Consider the following 21,822-nt stretch of genomic DNA (forward strand, 5'->3'; position numbering starts at 1 on the left):
CAAGGAGTTGTCTCCAATCAGTTCTCTAAAGTTCGATCGCATTCTCCACCTGCAACATCACTAGTACAGTTGAGATATATTTTACAGGAAGAATGGTTCCCAAATTCCATTATCTTATGTACATGACTTATCAGTCTAACAGCCCGAGGCAGGCATGCAGCTTATTAATAAAAAAATTCCCCCAAAAATCTGTAGGTGTTCCCATTATTTTGATTACCCCCCTTTGTGTGCGTTTTATTAACTTAGGAAATTATTTACCTTACTTAGTTCTTATGTTATCTACTCAAGATGGTGCTTATCAGAATTTTCTGTTATTGTTTAATCCCCATTCTGTGATCCAGCACCGACAATGGCTATGATAGTTTGGTGAAAATTCTATAGCAATAAATTTATGTGAATTTTCCTCTGTTTTTATAGTCATTTTCATAATTCATCTGATAATGTATATACAGTAAAACCCCAAAGTTACACTGTAGGTGGGACCAACATCATTGTATTTTCAGTATATAAACCACCTAGTATAACCTTTGTTTTTGATATGTCCCAGTATTTGACAGGAAATCTGCTATTATTATAGGTGACTTCAATACTCGTAGCACATAGTGGGGTTATAGTGAAACTAATGAGGACAGAGAGCGAGTTGAACAGTGGGCTGAAAATAATCAAATGAGTCTTATACACAATCCTAAACAGCCATCATCATTTAACAGTGGAAGATGGAAAATGAGGATATAACCCAGACCTTGGACTTGTTAAGAATAGCTAATCTGTGCAATAAACAAGGTACTTGCACCAATCCCAAGTTTACAACATAGACCAACAATACTGCAAGTCATCCCACCAGTCTAAACTGTATAGTCAGCCTGCTGGCTTGGATGAAATATGGACAAATCCTCTAATGCTATCATCATGTCTAGCACACTCACACCCTAAGTACTATCTCTTGTCCGAGTGACATTTCTATGACATAGTAACACATGCTGGATATAGATATGGACAAGTAACACATGCTGTTTTAAGTAACTATGTTTTATTATTATTTGACCTCCATGGAGTCAGAGACTCACCTTGGGAGGTACACATTATTGCACACAATGCTCATCCAACTGTGCCTTAAACTGATTCACTATGTCTACACACACAACACACTCAGGCAATGCATTCCACTCGCCAACCACTCTCCATGCAAAGAACCTACTCCTTACTCCTCTGCTCACACCCTCCTTATACAGCTTCCAGCAATGACCCCTTGACCTAGTCCCCTCTCCCATTCTATGAAAGTCTCCATGTCGACATGATAACCTCTGACTAGCTTATATGTCTCAATCATATCCCCCCCCCCTCTTCCTTCTATTCACGAAGCTCTGCAACTTACATTTTCTCAATCTGTCCTCATACTCTACTTGGTATTGAGTGGTGGAGGCTGAGAGCTGTGGAGTGGGTGCCCTCTCTCGATGAGTCTTGGAGGTATCACGTAATAATAATAATTAACAAAGAAGTTAAACAGTGGGCACCCAAGAACAAAACCCTGAGGTGTGCCACTGGTCTCCTTCCTTTCTGATACATAGCTCCACCATACACAACTTGCTAGTATCAGAGAGCCAATCTCCAATCCATCTAACAAATATACTATCTATTCCTATCCTCTGCAATGCATACACCAACTTATCATGTAGTAATTTACTGAACGCTTTTGCAAAGTCCAAGAAAATCACTTGAAATAATTCTCCCTTACCATAAAACATAAGCAGATTGCTAAAAGACCTGTCCTTCACATATCCATACTGTCCATCATAGAGAATCTTATGTTCATCATCATCTATCTTGTATTCTGTTTCTAACCAATTTTTCCAATTTGATCACAAATGCAGATATACAGACCAGTCTATAATTGGAAACTTCTGTTCTCAAACCATGCTTGTGGAGAGGTATTATTTTGCCTTCTACACTTTTTGAACCTTACCTACTGCAAGACATTAATTAAATAACCAGGACAAGGGCATGTCTAACTCTTTTGCATATTCTTTAAAAATATGTGGAGATGATATGTCACCCATTCGTACAGCCTTATTGATATCTTACCCCAGCAACGCTTGATACATCTGATTCTTTCACCTTTAATTCTAATTCTTGTCTCACTTCTACATGTTACAAATCATCTTTCATACCAGTATGATATAAACTGATGAATTGTTCGTTAAATAATTCCACCATATCATTTGCTATGGTTACTCTGCTATCCATCATCAACCTATCATAATTATTCTTCCTTTTGGTTGCCACATAGCAGAAAAATTCCCTTGGATTGGCTTTGATCTGACTGGCCAATCTCCTCTCATATTCTACTTTTCTTTTTAATCATGCTTGTCACTTTTCTGGCCCACTTTATATTCTTCATACATCTGTTCAATGCAAACTGTCTTGGACTTCCTCCATAATAACTTCTTTTGTTATGGAGGAAGTACAATGTTATGTTATGAAATCAAGCAAACACTGCTTGCTTGATTTCACCATAATCCATATAACTCCTATTCTATTACTGACTTAACTCTTGGTATGCAGTTATGCATTGCTTGTGTTAGATACTGCCTTATCATTTCCCATGCACTGTGAACATCTTTTCTGCATAATTCATCAACCCAATGTATTGATACTAATTGACTACAGAGCTTCTGATAATCATCCAGCTTATAGTTCCACATATAGGCCTTCTTAATAACTTTTTTTTCCTGTCTGATTACTTCCAAACCAACACCTCATGATCACTTTCACCAACAGGTGTTGGTAGTGTTGATACCTCATTCAAAACCACATCATGTGAGGATAACACCAATAAACCTCATGTTGCTTCCATCACACGATGTTTTAGATAGTTATTACACAGAAACTCAACAAATTCACTCTCCTTGTTATATATGCTATTTCTTCTTTCCAATCCACATTCCTATAATTAAAGTCTCCCACTAGAATCATCTTCCTTTTACTTGCCCAACTAATTTGTCTAAACATTTCACAATCAATATTCTCCACATTCCCTGTGTCTATAACAGCATCTTATTAGATATACTATTCTATTGATCTCAACTTCACAACAAACAGCTTCAAAATCTTCACACATACTACTATTTTCCACTTCGACTCTTGAAGGACACAATTCCTCTGCTATCATTAACAATATTGCTTAACCTTTATATCAATGACATAGCCAGTGGATTGCAGGGGGATATTCAGTTGTTTGCGGATGATGCGAAGCTGGGAAGGATTATTAGTAATAGTGCAGATGTGGTAGCCCTGCAAGAGGATTTAAATAAGCTAGATAGATGGGCAAATGAATGGAGATCTCAGTTTAATGCAGCAAAATGTAAGGTCTTGAGGTTTGGGAAACATCGATGGGATGCTGCATACTCTATGGGAGGAGTTATACTGGAGGAAGTAGGAGAAACAAGAGATCTGGGGTTGATGATTGATAGAAATCTGAAGTTTAGGGGACATATTGCAAAAGGTGGTGAAGGTAACACAGAGGATTGCTGCAATTATGAGAAGGACACTGACCTGCAGAGATAAGAGGGTTATCATTCCGTTGTATAAGTCTCTGATCAGACCACACTTGGACTATTGTTCTCAGATTTGGTCCCCAGGATTTGAAGGGGATAAATTAACTGTGGAAAGGATACAAAGACGGATGACAAAGATGGTTTCAGGACTGTACAAGGATAGTTATGAGGATCGGCTGAGTGAATGTGGACTGCAGAGTTTGGTGGATAGAAGAAGGAGAGGTGATATGATTGAGACTTTTAAACTGTTGAGAAGTGGTTACTGGGTTGACACTGGGGAGTTCTTTTGCTTGGTTGAACAGCGGGAAGGAGTGATGACAAGAGGCCATCCCTGGAAGTTACGAAAGGAAACTGTGAGCAAGAGGGTAAGGAGTGGTTTCTTTGTGTGGAGGGTGGTTGAGCCGTGGAATGCATTGCCTGATGGAGTGGTGGGAGCGAGAACGGTCAGTGAGTTTAAAGAGTAATATGATAGACTGTTTCTCAGGGGGGGACCTCCCCTCGATGAGTCTTGACAGACTTTATGTCTTAGGAAGGACCTCCCTCGATGAGTCTTTTGACTCCTTGGAGGCCTGAATAATAATAATACTTCCTCTGCTCTCTTGATTTCCTATCCTTTTGGAAAATTCTATATCCTACCATTTCAAGTCCTGACAGTATATCATCCTCAGTCAACCAAGTTTCACTTATGCTAATTATCTTTAGTCATACTGATTCAATCAATGCTACAAACTAAGCCCCTTTATTTCTGATACTCCATATATTAGTATACAAACATAACAATTCTCTACTCTTTGAGAATTCATCCCATTAACACAATCACTCTTTACTCTCTCTCTCTCTCTGCTATAGTGCACTTCTTTGTTCTGACCATTTCCATTTCCCTGATCCTGAATGATTTTCATTTATATTCTTATGATCTCCACCATTTTGCACTGTATCACTTTTCTCTGCTATAATCACTTTCTCCTTTTTGTATTCATCCTCTTCCCATCCTTCCACAACCTGCTTTTCAACCTCTCTCTGACTCTTAATGATACTAATTTTGTATGAATTATGCAACTCTTGCTCCAAATGACTAACATTAAACCCACTCAAATGCATTTCATCAGCTTTGTCTTACTTCCTTTCAAATTCATTCCATACATTCACAAATTGAACACTCTGTCTGACATAATTCAGTCATTGTTATTTAGCGTATTGCTCTCCTCAGTTATCTACTGTCATATGTGGGCAACAAACTAACTACTTTTTCCCCATTGACACTATTATTTTTCACTATCTGCAACAACTTCATCAAATCCCTTTTCACATTCTTTGTTCTACTATTTAAGTAGTTTGTGCTCACCACTGCACTAATTCTGAAGCCATTCCTTCTTTCTATGCAAAGCATCTGATATTCATTTTATTGTACAAAACGTGTTTAACATGCTTTGTACTTGTACAAAACATGTTTAACATGCTGTTAAACATGTTTTGTGCACTTCATCTTTTAATGATTGAATCATCATATAAAGCAACCTATCATCCTTAGATATTTGCTTCTAATCAACTTCCTTGTCATTTACACCAGTTATGCTCTTCTTCAAATATTCAATTTCTCCTCTACACATTTAACTTGCCTCTTCAATTTCATTAACTCTTGCTTAAGCACTTCTATTATTACCATTGCAAGCACTCCCATCCATTTCCTGATTATTCTTGGTAACACCATTCTCATTATTGGTAGATCCTAGCCTTTCATCACACTTCTCATATACTATAATATGTTCCTCTTTATCATTCCATCTAACACTCCATAAATCTTTAATGATTTTGAATGCATACATGAAACAATTGTCATATCCTGTCCACTGCAATAAGTCCTGGGAAACACTTGATCTGAGTTGAGACCTTCCATGCTGGCATACGCTTCTTTGCTGCCACTGCTACAATTTTTTTTTTTTGTAACATTAACGAGCAATTCCACATTAATCGAGATAAAAAAACGAAGCGGACACTTTTGGAACCACAATACAATAATATCCAGTCTGGTTATCACAAAAGCACTATTATCTACACACTATAATTTAGGAAAAAAAAACACTTTTCATAACACTGTTCGAATACATTGCCACTTCTCATTGCAACAATAGTGACAATGAGACAATATTTTTCCTGAGATGCAAGGAAAATCCTAAGGAATTCTAAGGAATGAATTATGTGGTCAACAGAATGAGGAATGTCTCTTTCTTTTAAGGTTACACGGTGATCAGCATTCATATTTATGAATTTAGGGACACGAAACACGTGTTGAAAAGAGTATTTTACTGATTAATAATAAAATAACTTTACGTTTTGACCCCTGTATTGAGGTCATCTTCAGAAGGATACATGTGTATAAGAACAAGCTACATGCTGTTGCACTCTATACAAGTAAATTAGATCTACATTGTTAACTAATCTTTTTTCTTAGCCTGCCCTCTAGTGGAAAAAAAAATTAAATAAATAAATAAAATAAAATAAAAAATAAAATAAAAACTACAATAAACTCTGCTAAAGTCCTCACGTACTAGGATTCTTCTGGAATTATACAGTTTATATTACGATTATCTTCTGGATTTGTACAGTACAGATTGAATTGAATTGAACTGAATTGCTATTGAATGTTCAGGAGGGAAAAAAAACACTTCAAGTCTTTTTGTATTGAGATTTTTCTTCATGGTTGCTATGAAGGTTGTAGATGGGTCCTCCACATTCTTGGAATTGTTAGACCATCGTTTTTATTCAAATTCAGATCATGTTTGAGCATTTTGCATGCTTCCTTGAATTATCGCTCGCACCAGGTTTTGGTGCGGTGTAGGGACTTGGTACCTTTCCAGTCAACCTTTCCAGAATCAGGAATGATTGTGAAAGGATATTATTATTAGACAAATGTCAGGAGTAGAGACTGATGCAATAAACAAAATGCTCCACATAGATTGCCATTTTATCTCAAGAGAATGCAAAATGAGAAATGATGAAACAGTGCAACAAAAGAGACAAGGGATGATTTTACAATAAGTTTAGTCTTCACTAATTCATCACATTGCACTCTGATCTTCTAGTTTAGTACATAGCAATCCACAAACAAGCAGCCAATACGACAGTGATGGCATGCTTTTCATTTCTATTTATATGCAAATATTTTCACTAGAGTTGTTAACTGTTATTACTTGTTTTCTAGATTTTTTTTTAAAATTTATCATGTAATTATCATGAAGTGAAACAAAAGAATTTCATGAAACTAGTTGAGAAAATAATAAAAAATAGTTTCGTATTTTATGTGATACTTTATTTTGGGGAAAAAATACTGGATAATATGTTCTTAGCATGTCCTATCTCCACAGAAGCCTTTGCAGCAATACTTATACTTCTCACACACACACACATCCAGATAATATCTGGATGTGTGTGTATGAGAGAGAGAGAGAGAGAGATAAAAACAAGGAAAGGCAGAAACTGCACCCAACAGCCATAGCAAAGAAACAAAGCTTGGATTGAACAGTATTGAGTTGGAGGCAAAGTTTTTGCATCTAAGTCTACCCAAAATCTGCTTGTGATTTCTTGACTTTTTAAATTTTTGTTAATGTTGACTGTAGTGTAGATTCAGTGCAATGTTGTGATTTAAGTCATATTTGATTTAAGCCAAGACTGAAGTTGCCAAGAGAAAAGTTATGCTACTAATAAAAACAACTTTGCAGACTTCTTCCTGTGTGGACCTCAGAGAGAGGCAGAGTGTGGCCCATAAATTATAGGCTCTGTCTTATACCCCACCCTTTGCGAAGTGGAACATTTTTTTTCTGCTTTCCACTCCTCTGGGCCTTGCCCTGTTACAAGACTCAATATTAAACAGGTATGCCAAGGGTACAGTAAGTTCCCTGTAACATTGCGATATACCATCACATATCTTGAAGCAAACTCCTTACTGCCTTATTACCATCAAAGCTTGCTCAATTCCTCATATATTCCCTAATCGCTCACCGTCAGTCCCTCTTCCACCATATTCTCTACACTGCAGCTTCTCATGAGGATGAAATATCCTGATAAACTGCTCACTGACTACTTCAATTATATGCTCTGCATCAGTTACCAATATATCATTGTCATCAACTAACACATCCTCCCACAGCCAGTCTTTCCTCTTCTTATCACATACACATCAAAAGAACTCGCTACGATTTTCTCAACTTGAATAGCTAATTTCTGCTCATACTACTTTGTACAGCTGAAGAAACTAAGGCCAGAAAGCCAGTACATGATGATGTCTGTAAAGTATGTGTTCTTTGGGCTAGTTTGCCAGTTTTGCAGGATGAAAAACCCATCCACCTTCCTGGACTTCTCTTTGTATGCTTCATGCAACTGATTATTATCAATATTCGTTTTGTCTTGCTTCCACAGTGCTTTCTACCAGATTTCATGCTTAAGCCCTTCATTCATTCATTTTATTCCCACCTTATTTCGTCTTTTGCCTTTGAAATACACTGAGACATTACTACTGTTAAATAGGTCTTGATCAGTGCATATTTGATCCATGCTAAAACTCCCAGCAATCTCCTAAGTTTTCATAATCACTTGCCCTGTATTTCACATAAATCCCTTCTTCACACAAGTTTACATGACTAACTACTGCTCAGATGATCACTTCATGGTCACTCGAACTGAAGGAAGATTAGCCACTCCATCCACAATTGCATCCTCCAATAATGTGATCAGATGATCTGACTCAACCTTCATGTGCCCTGTTATGTATTGCCGAGATATTTTTCTATTAAGAACATGAAATTCATTCTCCTTATTCCATAATGCTAATCTCTTCATTCTAAACAATATTATTGTAATTAAAGTCACCACCTTCGCTTGCTCACTAAGACAATTTGCCTATATACGTAGGCTGTTCAATAAGTTATAAGACTATATTTATACAGAAAACAGATTACTTTTAATCGTCATCATTTACATGGTCTTTTTCGAGGTAACTACCATGAGACGCAATGCATTTGTCCCAACATTGCGTCCACTTCTTAAACATATGTGAAAGTCAGTTTTTTGAGAGTGCTTTCAAAACCGCCTCCGCAGCTTTTACACATGCTTTGTTGCTTTCGAAATGGCGGCCTCTTAGTGGTTTCTTGAGCTGAGGAAACAGCCAGAAATCGCACGGTGCGAGATCAGGACTATATGGAGAGTGTGGTAGGATATCTATGTTGTTCTGCAAAACGTCCACTACACCACCAGCAATATGTGGCCTTGCATTATCGTGGTGCAATAAGAAGCCATTTTTCAGCAAACGGACACTTCCTTTTGACGTGCTGTACCATTGTCCATAAAACATCTGCATAGTATGAATCGTTTACAGTATTCCCGGGTTCTACAGTGTGTTGGTAAACAATGCCTTCGTAGTCAAAAAAACATTATGGTCATAATTTTACCAGCCCGATTTTACAGTTTTTGCTTTCTTGAGGGTAGGCGAAGACGGATGCTTCCATTCACTGCTTTGTTGTTTCATTGTAGGGTCATAGTGATACAACCAAGCTTCATCTGCTGTAATGATGCATTTTAAGAAGTTGTTGCCTTCCTGTTCCAGTCTTTCTTTCCATTCTGTGCACACATCTACTCTATGCTGCATTTGCTCTGGTGTCAAGAGTTTGGGAATCCATTAGACGCAAACACGTTTCAGTCCCAAATGTTCAGCCATGATTGAGTGAACACTTCCCACAGAAATATTCAGGACAACATGCAGCTGGCATACTGTAATTCTGCGATCCTCCTTGATGATAATCGCTGCTCTGTTGATCATTGTCTGATGGACGTTGAAGGTCTTCCCTCACGTTCAAGATCTTCCACATTTTGCCTTCCTTCCTTAAAAGTTTTATGCCAGTGAAAAACACTTGCTCTTGACATTGCTTCATCGTGGAAAGCTTTGCGTATCATGTCAAAAGTGTCCGATATCGCATAACGTTGTTCCAAGGACACTTCCATTTCGACGACTGGTCGCGGCTCTTGGGGGCGCCGAAACAAGCTTGCGTTTAGTCACGTGACACTCTGGCACATCAGCCCTTATAAGCCATCTATCAACCTCTTTTGTTAATATAGACAGCAACATTTCTTTATTCCACAGAAATTAATATTGTGATGAGTGGTTTCGTGACAGTAAAATTAGTCTTATTATTTAATGAACAGCCCTCGTATTACTTTGTTTTCATCCTCTACATTTCCCAGCCCATAGCAACACCCAAATAAACATCTCATCCTATCAACATCACACCATACTGCTTCAAGACCACTGTCGCTGTTTTCCATTGATATCTCAACCATGTGTGGACCATTCCCTGTGCCATCATCAGCAGAAATGCCACTCCTCATGTCTTGCCCTTCCTATCCTCATGAAAAACATTATATCCTTCCATTTATTCCTGTCAGGATATCATTCTCATCCAACACCACGTTTCTCTTATTTCAAGTATTTTGGTGTGAATAAAATCATATCAATGCAACAATTTCTTTTCCCTTACTTCTGATACTCTTTTCAGTCATAAATAAGCATGGCAATTCATGTCTTGGTGTCTAACTACACCTACCCATATTACCCCTCATCTATGATTTCTCTACACCTGTCAAATTCCTGTCTGCTACACTTTCGCCTTTTGTCCCATAGCCCCCCGCCCCCCAGACTGAACTACTCTTCATGTATCCCTACTCTTATGCTGACCATTCATGAGATGTTTATTTGAGTGTTACTATAGGCTGGGAAATGTAGAGGGTGAAAACAAAGTAATATATAAGCAAATTGTCTTAGTGAGCAAGAAAAGGTGGTGATTTCAATTACAATAATATTGTTTGGAATGAAAAGATTAGCATTATGAAATAAGGAGAATGAATTTCATGTTCTTAATGAGTTTCATGTTTTTTCGTGCAGAGTTGTAAATTATTGGAATGCCTTGCCTGAGAGTGTAGTGTCTGCAAGGAGTTTGAATGTGTTCAAGGCACGGTATGATGAGCTGTGTGTGTGATAAAAGGACCTCCCAGATGAGTCTTTCACTCCATGAGGTCTTGGGGTAATAATAATAACAACAATAATTCCCATACTTACATTCATTACTGCTTCCAGCATCTGCTCTCCTTATACTGTGTCTCTATGTCTTCCCATTAGTCAAATTTAGGTGTTGGTGGATAGGGAGATGAAGTTCAGGGGACACATTGCTAAGGTGTCCAAGATTGCACATAGGATTGCTTGGTTATTGAGGAACACACTAAGTTCAGGGGACACATTGCTAAGGTGTCCAAGATTGCACATAGGATTGCTTGGTTATTGAGGAACACACTAAGTTCAGGGGACACATTGCTAAGGTGTCCAAGATTGCACTGCACATAGGATTGCTTGGTTATTGAGGAACACACTAACATCCAGAGATAAAGAGGTTATTATTCCTCTTTATAAAGTGTTGATACTTCCACATTTGGATTACTGAGCTCAGGACTGGTCACCTGGATTCCTTGGAGATGAGGAGGTTGTGGAGAGGGTTCAGAGGAGAGTGACTAAGTTGGTGAGTGACGTAAAAAATGCTCCCTACATTGATAGATTAAGAGCTTGTGGATTGCAGAGAAGATAAGCAGAGAAGAGGAGATATGATAGAAACATTTAAATTACTAAAAGGTTTTAATAAGATTGATGGAGGGGAAATGTTTCAGCTGTGTGATAGTGATGGAAGAACAAGAGGTCATCCCTGAAAATTAAGGAAAAGTGTGGTTAACAAGGGTGTGAGAAGGAAGTTTTTCACCTGGAGAATGGTGAATGAGTGGAATGCATTGCCTGACTCAGTTGCAAGTTCTTCGAAGAGAGATGATAGATATTGTTTTGATAGTTTGGGTCACCTGTGATGAGTCTACTGACTCCATGGAGATACCCGCAATAATAACAATAATAATAAATTTATTAATAGCAAAAATAGTAAATTAACAAGTGATCAGTAATAAATATTATAGGGATAATAATAAAAAAATACTGGATTCTTTGTAAGTATATTAAATATGCAAATTAGAAGCAGAATAATGCTTAGCTTGCAATTACCTACAAAGCCTTCTTTGCAAATGCAAGTATATCCGCCTTCTTGTGACACACATGTACTCCCTGCACCACAGGGATTAGAATAACACAAATTTACCTCTGTGTTACATTCGTATTTATGATCCATACCTGAAAATTTAAACAAATGTTACTCATTTAGTCTATATATGAAAAGAAACTAATTAAAAATGCAAAGGACATAAATTAAATTACAATGTAAAAGACTGACAAATGAGTAGACACGTTTTCTGCTTGCACTTTTATAAATGAAGTGTGTTACAACCAAATGGAAAAAAACCTTACAGCATTTTTCTAAAATAATATATTATTAAATAACAAAACTACAGTATCAATTAATAAAATTAATATGTACCCTCCCAACACACACACAATTGCAGAAACGCATGTACACTGTTGCAGAAACCACTTGAAAAATACCAATCAATGATAATGTAGTAAAATACTTAAATCCATTGGAATTATCAATTTTCAAGCAGGACCTCCCATACAACTTCTTGGAAGATATCCTCTGTATGTTAGATATGGTGTGAATTCTATTCCACCATATGCAGTATGTTTTCCTCAATTTCCAGTACCCTTGCTATTTTTTGTTCCCCTCCTTTATTTTGTAGCACAGAAGCTACAATGCTCACAAAGGTGGTGATAAAGAAAAGTGAGTATTCCAGAGAATGGGAATTCAATGACCAGCGATAAGCCTCTTGATAAAGCCAATGTGTTTTATGCGCAAATTCTTGGCATGTCCATAATAAGAGTGTATCAGTCAATACAGTAAATGTGAACCCTCCTTCCACTGCAAAACACTACTGCATGATTCGAAACAGATAACTTCTTCTCAGGGCAAATCTAGATTGAACATAACTCCAGGTGCATATTGCATGTGATTATAGTTGTGCACCTTAATCACAAGATTAAGTTGCATCTATCTCCATTGCATGGTGTCACCCTTCATACAACAACTTCAAAAGGCTGTTAAGGAAATGCAAGTTTTTTCCCAGACCCATGTTTATTATGAGGACCGTTCCGTTAGTATTGAGATATAAACATGCCTTTAAAGTTCATGCCATGAGTGTGAAATAGGGTTCTGTTAACAGGACTTTTAAAGTCAAGGAAATTCATGAGCCTATACATAAATTAAAGATGCCAAGAAATTATATTCTTGGTTTAATCCTTTACCCAAGTGTAAGCAAACAAAGTTTGCACCTGAAGTATTTTCAGGACTGGGCAACTTGTTACTTCAACCCATTACTGCAACCTTGGTATCACCTCTGGGTCTGAGTAGTGACTCTTCCCATAATGCATAGCATTATACATGTCCATTAGGATATGCGCTTTACATTGTCAGATACTATGGCAAGTGATTTAAAGTCATTAGCTTCTATATACAAGTTGCCCAGCCCAGAAAATACTTCAGACACAAACTTTCTTTGCTTACATATGGATAAAGGATTAAACCAAGAATATAATGGTTTGGCATCTTTAATTTATAGTATAACGAAGTGGAAAAACTTCCACCATGAGCCTATACAATTTTGCTCATGAAAATATTTTTTTTAATATTTTTATTATATTCCAACATGCTTTATCATCATTAATAAATTTTAAGTAAATTAACAAAAAGAATATCAAAATTAACATCGTTTTAAACATGGGTGGATATATAGCAGATATTAAAGGAGGGTGTTAGAAGAATGAGGAGCAGGTTCTTTACATGGAGAGTGTTGGTGAGAGGAATGCATTACCAAAGTGCATTGTGAATGTAGACACATTGAATCAGTTTGAGGCACGGTTGGATGAGCCATGTGTGTGATAGTCATGGAGTGATAGACTATCCCATGATAGTCTATCACTCCATGGAGATCAGGTTTTAATAATATCAGATGCAAACAAAATGAAATTTCAAAATATGTAATATAAACATTTCTGAATGAAAAAGTACAAAAAGAGTACTTAGTTCAATATTTCATCCACAAGAGGCTCCTGGCAGTTACGAAAGGACACTGTTTGCAAGAGGGCGAGGAGTGGTTTCTTTGCATGGAGGGTGGTTGAACCATGGAATGCATTGCCTAATGGAGTGGTGATGAGTTTAAGGAGTGGTATGATAGACTTTGTGTTTCTCGGGGGGGGGGCTCCCCTCGATGAGTCTTGATAGACTGTGTTTTTTAGGAAGGACCTCCCACGATGAGTCTTTTGACTCCATGGAGGCCTGAATAATAATAATAATAATAAGGTTTAAAAATACTGCGGCATTTATGGCTTCATATCTTAGTATCAAAATTACCTTCCATTAAAAAAAAAAGATTTGTTAACTAATGAAAATGCTTACAGCAAAGCTTATTTAACTGAGATGAATGGAGCTGATAGGTTTTGTTTAAAACAGGTTAATAAATAAAAACTGCCCAAAACATGGTTGTCATGAAATTAAATTTATATTACAAGGAATATAAGGTTTTAAACATGGGTGGATTTTTTTTAAAGATGAAGACATTGTTACATAAGTATGGAATCTGATAAACAATATTAGATTTGATACAACACGAAATGAAAAGTGAGGTGTAAGTGAAGAGAGAACAGGTTCTTTGCATGAAGAATGGTTGGTGAGTGGAATGCATTGCCTGAGTGTGTTGTGAATGAGACACATTGCATCAGTTTAAGGCATGGTTGGATGAGCTTTGCATGTGGATAATATTCAAAACCAGCTGTGCACTTGTCATGTGACTTAGAGAATAAGGTATTGAGGGGAATTGAGTAAGTTTAAAAGTAATGTTTCATTCCCATGAATGAAGAGATTAAATGGGTTTTTTTTTTGTATTTATAACATATTAATCTGTTCTTATTGCAATGTATTCAGAGCAATATAATTTACTTTCAATTGTCTTTCAAGTCAATAATGATAATCTTAATTTTGGAAGGGGGGGGTTCAGTTGGATAGGTGTGCATTTAGTTACAGTGTGTTTGGGAATTTTTCTCCATATCCTACTCCAGAGGATTGATAACAACCTAGTTATCTTTAATAATTCCAAAATCCAATTTTTTTCCTTGCAATAAGACCTGAATTCTTTCACCTTCTCTTACCTTCAAGAATGCTCAGCTTAAGAATCAATACTCAATCTCACTTCTCAGACTGATGCCCCCTACACTCTTCTAGCATAAACTATATTTTATAACATTATTATTATCTCATGGAGTCAAAGACCCATTTGGGAGATCCTTTTATCACACACACAGATCTCATCACACCGTGTCTCAAACACACTCAAACTCCTTGCAGACACCACACTCTCAGGCAAAGCATTCCAATCACTCACAATTCTGCAGGAAAAAACTCTCACTCCCCTACACAAACCCTCTTTATACAGTTTCCAGGGATGACCTCTGGTTCTCCCCTGATCTCCCACAATTCTCTGCAGAACTTCTCCACCACTGATCCTATAACAATCCCTTCCCAACTTGTAGGTCTCTATCATATCTCCACTCTTCCTCCTCTCCACCAGACTCTGCAAATTACATCTTCTCAATCTTTCCTCATACTCGACATTCCAGAGGTCAGAAACTACCTTAGTCAATTGCCTTTGGACCCTTTCCAACATCTCTTCATCCTTCTGAAAACCTATCATATCTCCCCTCTTCCTCCTGTCCACCAGACTCTGCAAATTACATCTTCTCAATCTTTCCTCATACTCGACATTCCAGAGGTCAGAAACTACCTTAGTCAATCACCTTTGGACCCTATCCAACATCTCTTCATCGTTCTGAAAACCCGGTGACCAAATTTGGGCATAATAGTCCATGTGTGGCCTAATCAAAGTCTTATACAAAGGAAGAAGAATCTCCCTACTTCTACACGTCAGTGTCCTCCGCATCATTCCCAGAAGCCTTTGTGTTATCTTCACAATTTTGGCGATGTGTCCCCTAAATTTTAGATCGTTATTCACTATCAACCCCAAGATCTCTTATTTCCTCTACCTCCAACAATATATTTTCACCAAGCATAAATTCTGCATCCCATCTTTGTTTTCCAAATTTTAAAACCTTACATTTTGTAACATTGAACTCACATCTCCATTTCCGTGCCCAATCACCCAATTTATTCAAGTCTTCTTGAATGCCGCAACATCTTCACTACTCTTTATGGTTCGTCCCAACTTTGCATCATCTGCAAACAACTGAATATCTCCATCCAAATCTTTGCCAATATCATTAATATACAAATTAAACAGTAATGGCCCTAAAACAGACCCCTGAGGCACTCCACTAGTGACTTTCCTTTTCCTGGATATCACACCCCCATACACAACTTGTTGATACCTGGTCTCCAATCCAATGCACTAATCTAATAATCAAATCCCATCTGCTCTAGTTTGACTGTCAACTTATCATGAGGTACTCTATCAAAAGCCTATGCGAAATCCAAGTATATTACTGTGTATCCTTCTCCGCTGTCCAAGGAAGCAGCCACTTTATTGTAATAAGTATATAGATTACTAAAACATGACCTCCCTTTAGCAAATCCATGCTGTCTATCAAAGATAATACCATTGTTGTCGACCCAACTCTGGATCGTAATTCTCACAAGTTTCTCCAACAACTTAACCACAACACCTGACACAGATAGGCCTATAGTTTGATGCTCGAGTTCAAACTCCTCTTTTATGAAGTGGCACAATCTTGTCCTCCTTCCACTCCTTAGGAACTTGACCAAGTGCAAGACTCATTAAAAAAATATGTCAAAGCAGGTCAACTCCCTAGCACATTCCTTCAGAATATGCGGTGATATATTATCAGGTCCCACAGCCTTATTTACATCTAGTTTACTCAACTCCCCAAACACCTCTTGCTCACTTACAATCAGTCTCTCCTCCCCATCATCAACTGCTCTCAATCTCTCCATGAAGTCACATTCACAAAATTGAAAGATCTTTATGAACTGTTCATTAAGTATCTCCACCACACATTCTGCAACAGCTGTCGTTATACCATTTTCTCAAATCAAATGTCATCCTTCCATAATCATTCTTTCTTTTGTTGGCTACATATCGAAAGATCTCCCTAGGATTCTTTTTGGTTTCACTAGCTATTCATATATCTCTTTAGCTACTCTCACCAACCAAGTCGCCCTCCTTGCCTGGTCTTTGTAGACCTCATGAAATTGGTTATTTCCACTTCTCTTATGCTACCTCCACAATAATCTATATCTCTGTATTGCATGCTTAATCTCTTTATTCATCCATTTCACACCTACCTTATTTAATCTTCTCACCTATGGAATACATTTAGACATTGCATCTACTAGATAATTTTGAAAAATCCCCAAGCTGCATTGATCTCTTTTCCAGCTAACTCCTCATGCCATGCTACACCCACAAGCTGTCTCCTGAGCTCTTCATAATCACCCCCTTGTAGTTCCACATGTACCCTTTTCTCACAGGGATCCTCCCACTGTTGGCAACCACCCAGGTAATCACCTGATGGTCACTCTCACCAAATGGTGGATGATTTGACACCTCATTTATAATTACGTCCTCTGATGAGATGACCAAATCCAAGACCCTTAATCCTCGTGTGCCCTCTATTACATACTGTCTGAGGTTATTATACCTCAAAAAACTCAAGAAACTCATTTCCTTTACTTCCAGTTGCTATCTCATCATTCCAGTCTATATTGCCATAATAAAAATCACCCATAATGACCACCCTTTTCTTATTTGCTTGGCTAATTTGACTATACATTCCACTATCACTACCATCCACATTACCTGGTCTATAACAACATCCCACCAAGTATTTGATTCCATTCACCTCTATCTCACACCATACTGCCTCAAAACCCACTAGCACTATTTTTGTCTTGCATCTCTACATGGAATGGACATAACTCTTTCTCTATCATCAATAGCACTCCCCCTCCCTTTTTACCACTTCTATCCTCACGAAACACATCATACCCTTCCACCTCTATTCCTGTCAGGATGTTATCCTCTTCCAACCATGTCTCACTTAAATCTTATCCTCAGAAGAAAACATCCTTTTTCACTCAAGATCTTGCTTTTCATCTGTGCAGCTACTTCGTACAAATTCCAAATCTGCCTGACCTTATTACACTGCTCTCATATTTCTGGTGATATACCTAAGAACTTTCTAAAATTTAATGTTTAGAAGGCTAATTGATGCCTCTTCTCCCATCCAACAGACCGTCTCTCCAGTACAGTGTATACGTGTTTGGATAAAATATCAAAATTATGGCAAAACATTTAAAAATTAAACGCAAAAAAATATTGTTTATTATTGATAAAATTATACAGTTTGGTATAATTCAAAATTACTTAAAAATAAAATCCATTCCTTTAATTGTAATTAAAGGAATGGATATACAATTTTTGGATATTACATTTAAATCCTTTAATTGTAATCTCCAAATATTTAAAAAGACGGAGTAAACACGATAAGCACTACAAACACTACTCTGGCGCAAACTGCATATAAACAACAGTGGAACTGCGTGACAGACAGTGCTGCATTACGCTAATAGCTTGCATCTCACTATGACGTGCATATGCTTGTGCGCATAGCAACATGACACTGTGGTAAACACAGTGCTGCTAGCGGCCTTCGCTTTCCTAAGTGCTACAAGATGGACTTTTATTATTTCTTATACAAAATAAGAGAATTGTATAGGATTGGCAATGATAAAATTAAATATTACAAGCAAATATAAATAAATTAATAAATATATTTATATATCGAGAAAAATTGGGGATGCTGCAGTTCGGCAGTGCCTATGTACGAGCCACCCCCTGGTCTCAGCCTAGTCTGTTTCTGCATTGTCTCGTCTACAAATATTTCCATGGCACTGCTCAACAGAACTAGCATTCATCATTCTCCCCACCCACCCACACAGTTGAACATCAAAATCTGCTACTGCCATTCATTTTTCATTTCAGCTATCTCTGTTCTATGAAACAGCCATTCCCACAAACAACCTCAAGGTTTTCAAAAAATCAACAGATTACTTTTCTCTTGAACTCTGATGCAAACAGTATTGATTTGCTATAGACTTTGCAGCTTCTCATGTGTTAAACAATTTTAAAAAGCAGCACAAGATTAGATGTTTGGTACTGTAAAAGAAAAGGGTACAAAAGTATCGAGTGAAAAATAACCGGTAGCAAGAGGTAATTTTTTATATATATATATTTATCCCACACGAGAGGTACAAGAACCTATAGCAGTGCCATGTGTGAGGTGCAGATAAGACATGAGAGAGAAGAAACCTATTGACATTCTTCTTAAAGAGCTGTAGGATGAAACTGTTGGGAAACAGATCATGGGGAGACTGTTCCCGAGGGCAGAAGGTGGGTGGAATAAATGAGAAAGAGGAAAAGCAGGTTCAATTGAGTCAGTTGTATTATAAAAGGATGTTAGACAGCTGCTGCTCTTGTTTTAACAGGCCTAACAGCAAATGGAAGAGTGATATTTGCCAACTTGTTGGAGAAGTAACCATGGAATTACCTGTAGAAGAGAGCTGTAACACTACTACATCCTACCTGTAAGATAAAGGTTGAAGTCAGCCTGTGAGAGAAGGAGCATCTATGAACTGAATTGCACTCCTCTGGACAGCACCAAGAATTTTTATGGGTTTAGGTGCACAACCCCAAATGCATGTACAGTATTTTAAGCATGGACAGATTTGGGATTTGTATATGGTTAGTAGCCGAGTAGGTGTAAAATAGCTTCTTAAGAAAAGAATGCCTAGTTTTTTTAGAAGCTGAGGAAGCTAGTGATATGACATGTCTGTGCCAAGAGAGGCTGGAAGTAAATTACAGTCCAAGGAGAGAGAGTTCATCCTGTCTGGCAATGGAAATCTCTTTAGGTCAAGATGTAACTTCCGTTAATACTTTATATGCTTTTTTTCTTTTGGGATTTTATAGGATCCTAATCTCTAATCTGAAAAGTAGAGGAATTAAACAGATGACTCATTTTTCTGTTGTAATCTGCTTTGTCCATAATAACAGTTACATTTCCCTTATCTGCTTTTTATATAATAGTTGATTCCTATATTACTTTAAGTGTTGATATTTCTTCTTTAGGTATAAATGTTATTCTTAGGAGGTTTGGATTTTATCAGAATACTAGCCACATCCAAATGAATGTTATTAGTGACTGCTGGTACAAAATCATAGATACCATGTGCCATGCTAGTTATTTCCAAAACTAACACTTGGGGGAGTGGCATGATGGCAAAATTATATCTGTAATCAAGTTCACTGACTGTCTTCTGAGAATGGTCGTGATGATAGACTCAGCACTATTCGTTCTTGTTTTAGCTGCAGTCAGGAACTACTTCGCTACTGAAAACCTGCAAAATTTTTGAAGTGGCAGTTCTTAACCTTTTTCAAATCTTTAGTAGGCATTTCCAGGGATGGTGCACATAACAGACAATTCTGGATTAAGAATTTCCAAAACATTCTCTTTCTCAGATCTCAGAAGTTTCTGCTTAATTCCATGATTGCACTCCTACGTAATTTATTTTTCAAATCTTAGGAATACCATACATTGCCATAAGTAATTGATTCCAAACAATATCACAGGCACTGTCAATTTCTTTCCCCCTTCAACAACAACAATATGGGTTCAATGCCTATAGGTGTCTGATGCCATTTTTGATATGATTCTACCATTGCATTCTATTTTGTGCAAGATAACTCAATTTGTGTACAGAGTTTCTGCACCATTTTACAATGTCATTGTCCCATTCTCTGTTTGTTCTTTCCTTCAATCATCCCAAACAGCAACATTTTTAATTTCCTCTCATCATTCATTCTACACAACCTCATATTTTATCCTGTCATTTCAGAAATGCTAAAATTACATTATATTCCAGTGAGTACATTATCCTCAGTTAAACACAACTCATTGACACCAAAGCCACAAACTCTGCATCTTTATTCCTAATACTCCTTTGCACTGTTTATTCAAGTGTTTGACTCTGCTGTTCCCATCTCTATATTTCTATCTTGTATTCCTTTGTCCCTTATCTCATATCTTTCATTCACAGTCTCAATGTCTAGTTTTCATTTCCGTGACTGGCTATACACTCCTCTCTTCAGCAATCTACCCAGCTTCATACTACCACTCTCATTCAAATGCAGACCATCTTCACCAGATAGCTCTCTCCTACCTTCAAATTTATCCATTACATTCACAAACTCGAGTCATCTCTTGCTGCACATCCTAGATATCACATTATTTGTGTTCACTGCTCTTCTCCTCAGCTCCACTATCATACCTTGGCAACAAAATTTTCTCCTCTCATGCTCTTTCACTTCATTATATCTAGTAACACTCAAATTCTATGCTACCTCATTGACATATCCATGCAAATCATTTGTTCCAAGCAGCATAGTCAACTTGACTATATTTCCTATCAGTGCTCCTCTCAGACATTTTTAACACAGCTCTATTTCCATCTCTTTCACCATAGAAAGAGGTGAAATGGAGCAGTCATACAAATTCTCACACAGCATTACGTTACTTTCCACCATTCCCCTGCAATCACTCATCTTTGACTCATCTACACTAGCACCTTCTTCCTTAAACCTCCAACTACCAATCTCTTCTCTGAATGACCTATCTCATTCTGCACATGCATCAATTCATTCCTCCACTTTACCAATTCTTTTCTACTCACTTATGTTGATATCTTTCATGCCAGCTTCTTTACCTTTCAATCGTTCATCTACATTCCACCATCTTTCGCATCTTCTTCTGTCTCACTACACTCTGCCATGTCATTCACCATATTTTTACAACAATCACTATGCTCATATTGCTTACGTCATTCAAGCTATTATCGATTGCTTCTTTCACCAGATCACTTGCTCACTTTTCCATAATTTTCTTACCACTTATTAGCTGCTCTTTCACAGTACAGTGGCACCTTGCAATCAGACACTAATCCGTCGCCAAACTAATGTTGAATTGTGGTACAATATTTCCCATACAAGTATATGAGAAATAGATTAATTCTTTGTTGGACCCCCATCCCACTCCCCCTAATGGAGGACTGCGAGAAAAATACACCATATTATTTACTTTATGTATTTTACTATTGTATACACAATACATACAATCTATTGAGCCTTAGATGTTGGAAGGGAGTCTTCTTTATCCTGT

At 37.4% G+C, this 21,822-nt stretch overlaps 1 protein-coding gene across 1 annotated transcript in view; it reads right to left on the bottom strand.

The window, feature by feature from the left end:
- Positions 1-5,197: 5,197 nt before the first annotated feature.
- Positions 5,198-21,822, bottom strand: part of LOC150106224 (protocadherin-like wing polarity protein stan) — a 96,258-nt gene continuing 79,633 nt past the window's right edge. The window contains exons 5-6 of the mRNA XM_090392960.1: positions 11,638-11,763; positions 5,198-5,355 (exon numbers count right to left, since the gene is read on the bottom strand). Coding sequence (XP_090249086.1) covers positions 5,198-5,355; positions 11,638-11,763 — 284 coding nt within the window. The remainder of the gene's footprint in view (positions 5,356-11,637; positions 11,764-21,822) is intronic.

Source organism: Typopeltis vanoorti, chromosome 5 (assembly GCF_054136105.1).
Source record: "Typopeltis vanoorti isolate ZY-2024b chromosome 5, IOZ_Tvanoo_1.0, whole genome shotgun sequence".
Classification (NCBI taxonomy): Eukaryota; Metazoa; Arthropoda; class Arachnida; order Uropygi; family Thelyphonidae; genus Typopeltis; species Typopeltis vanoorti.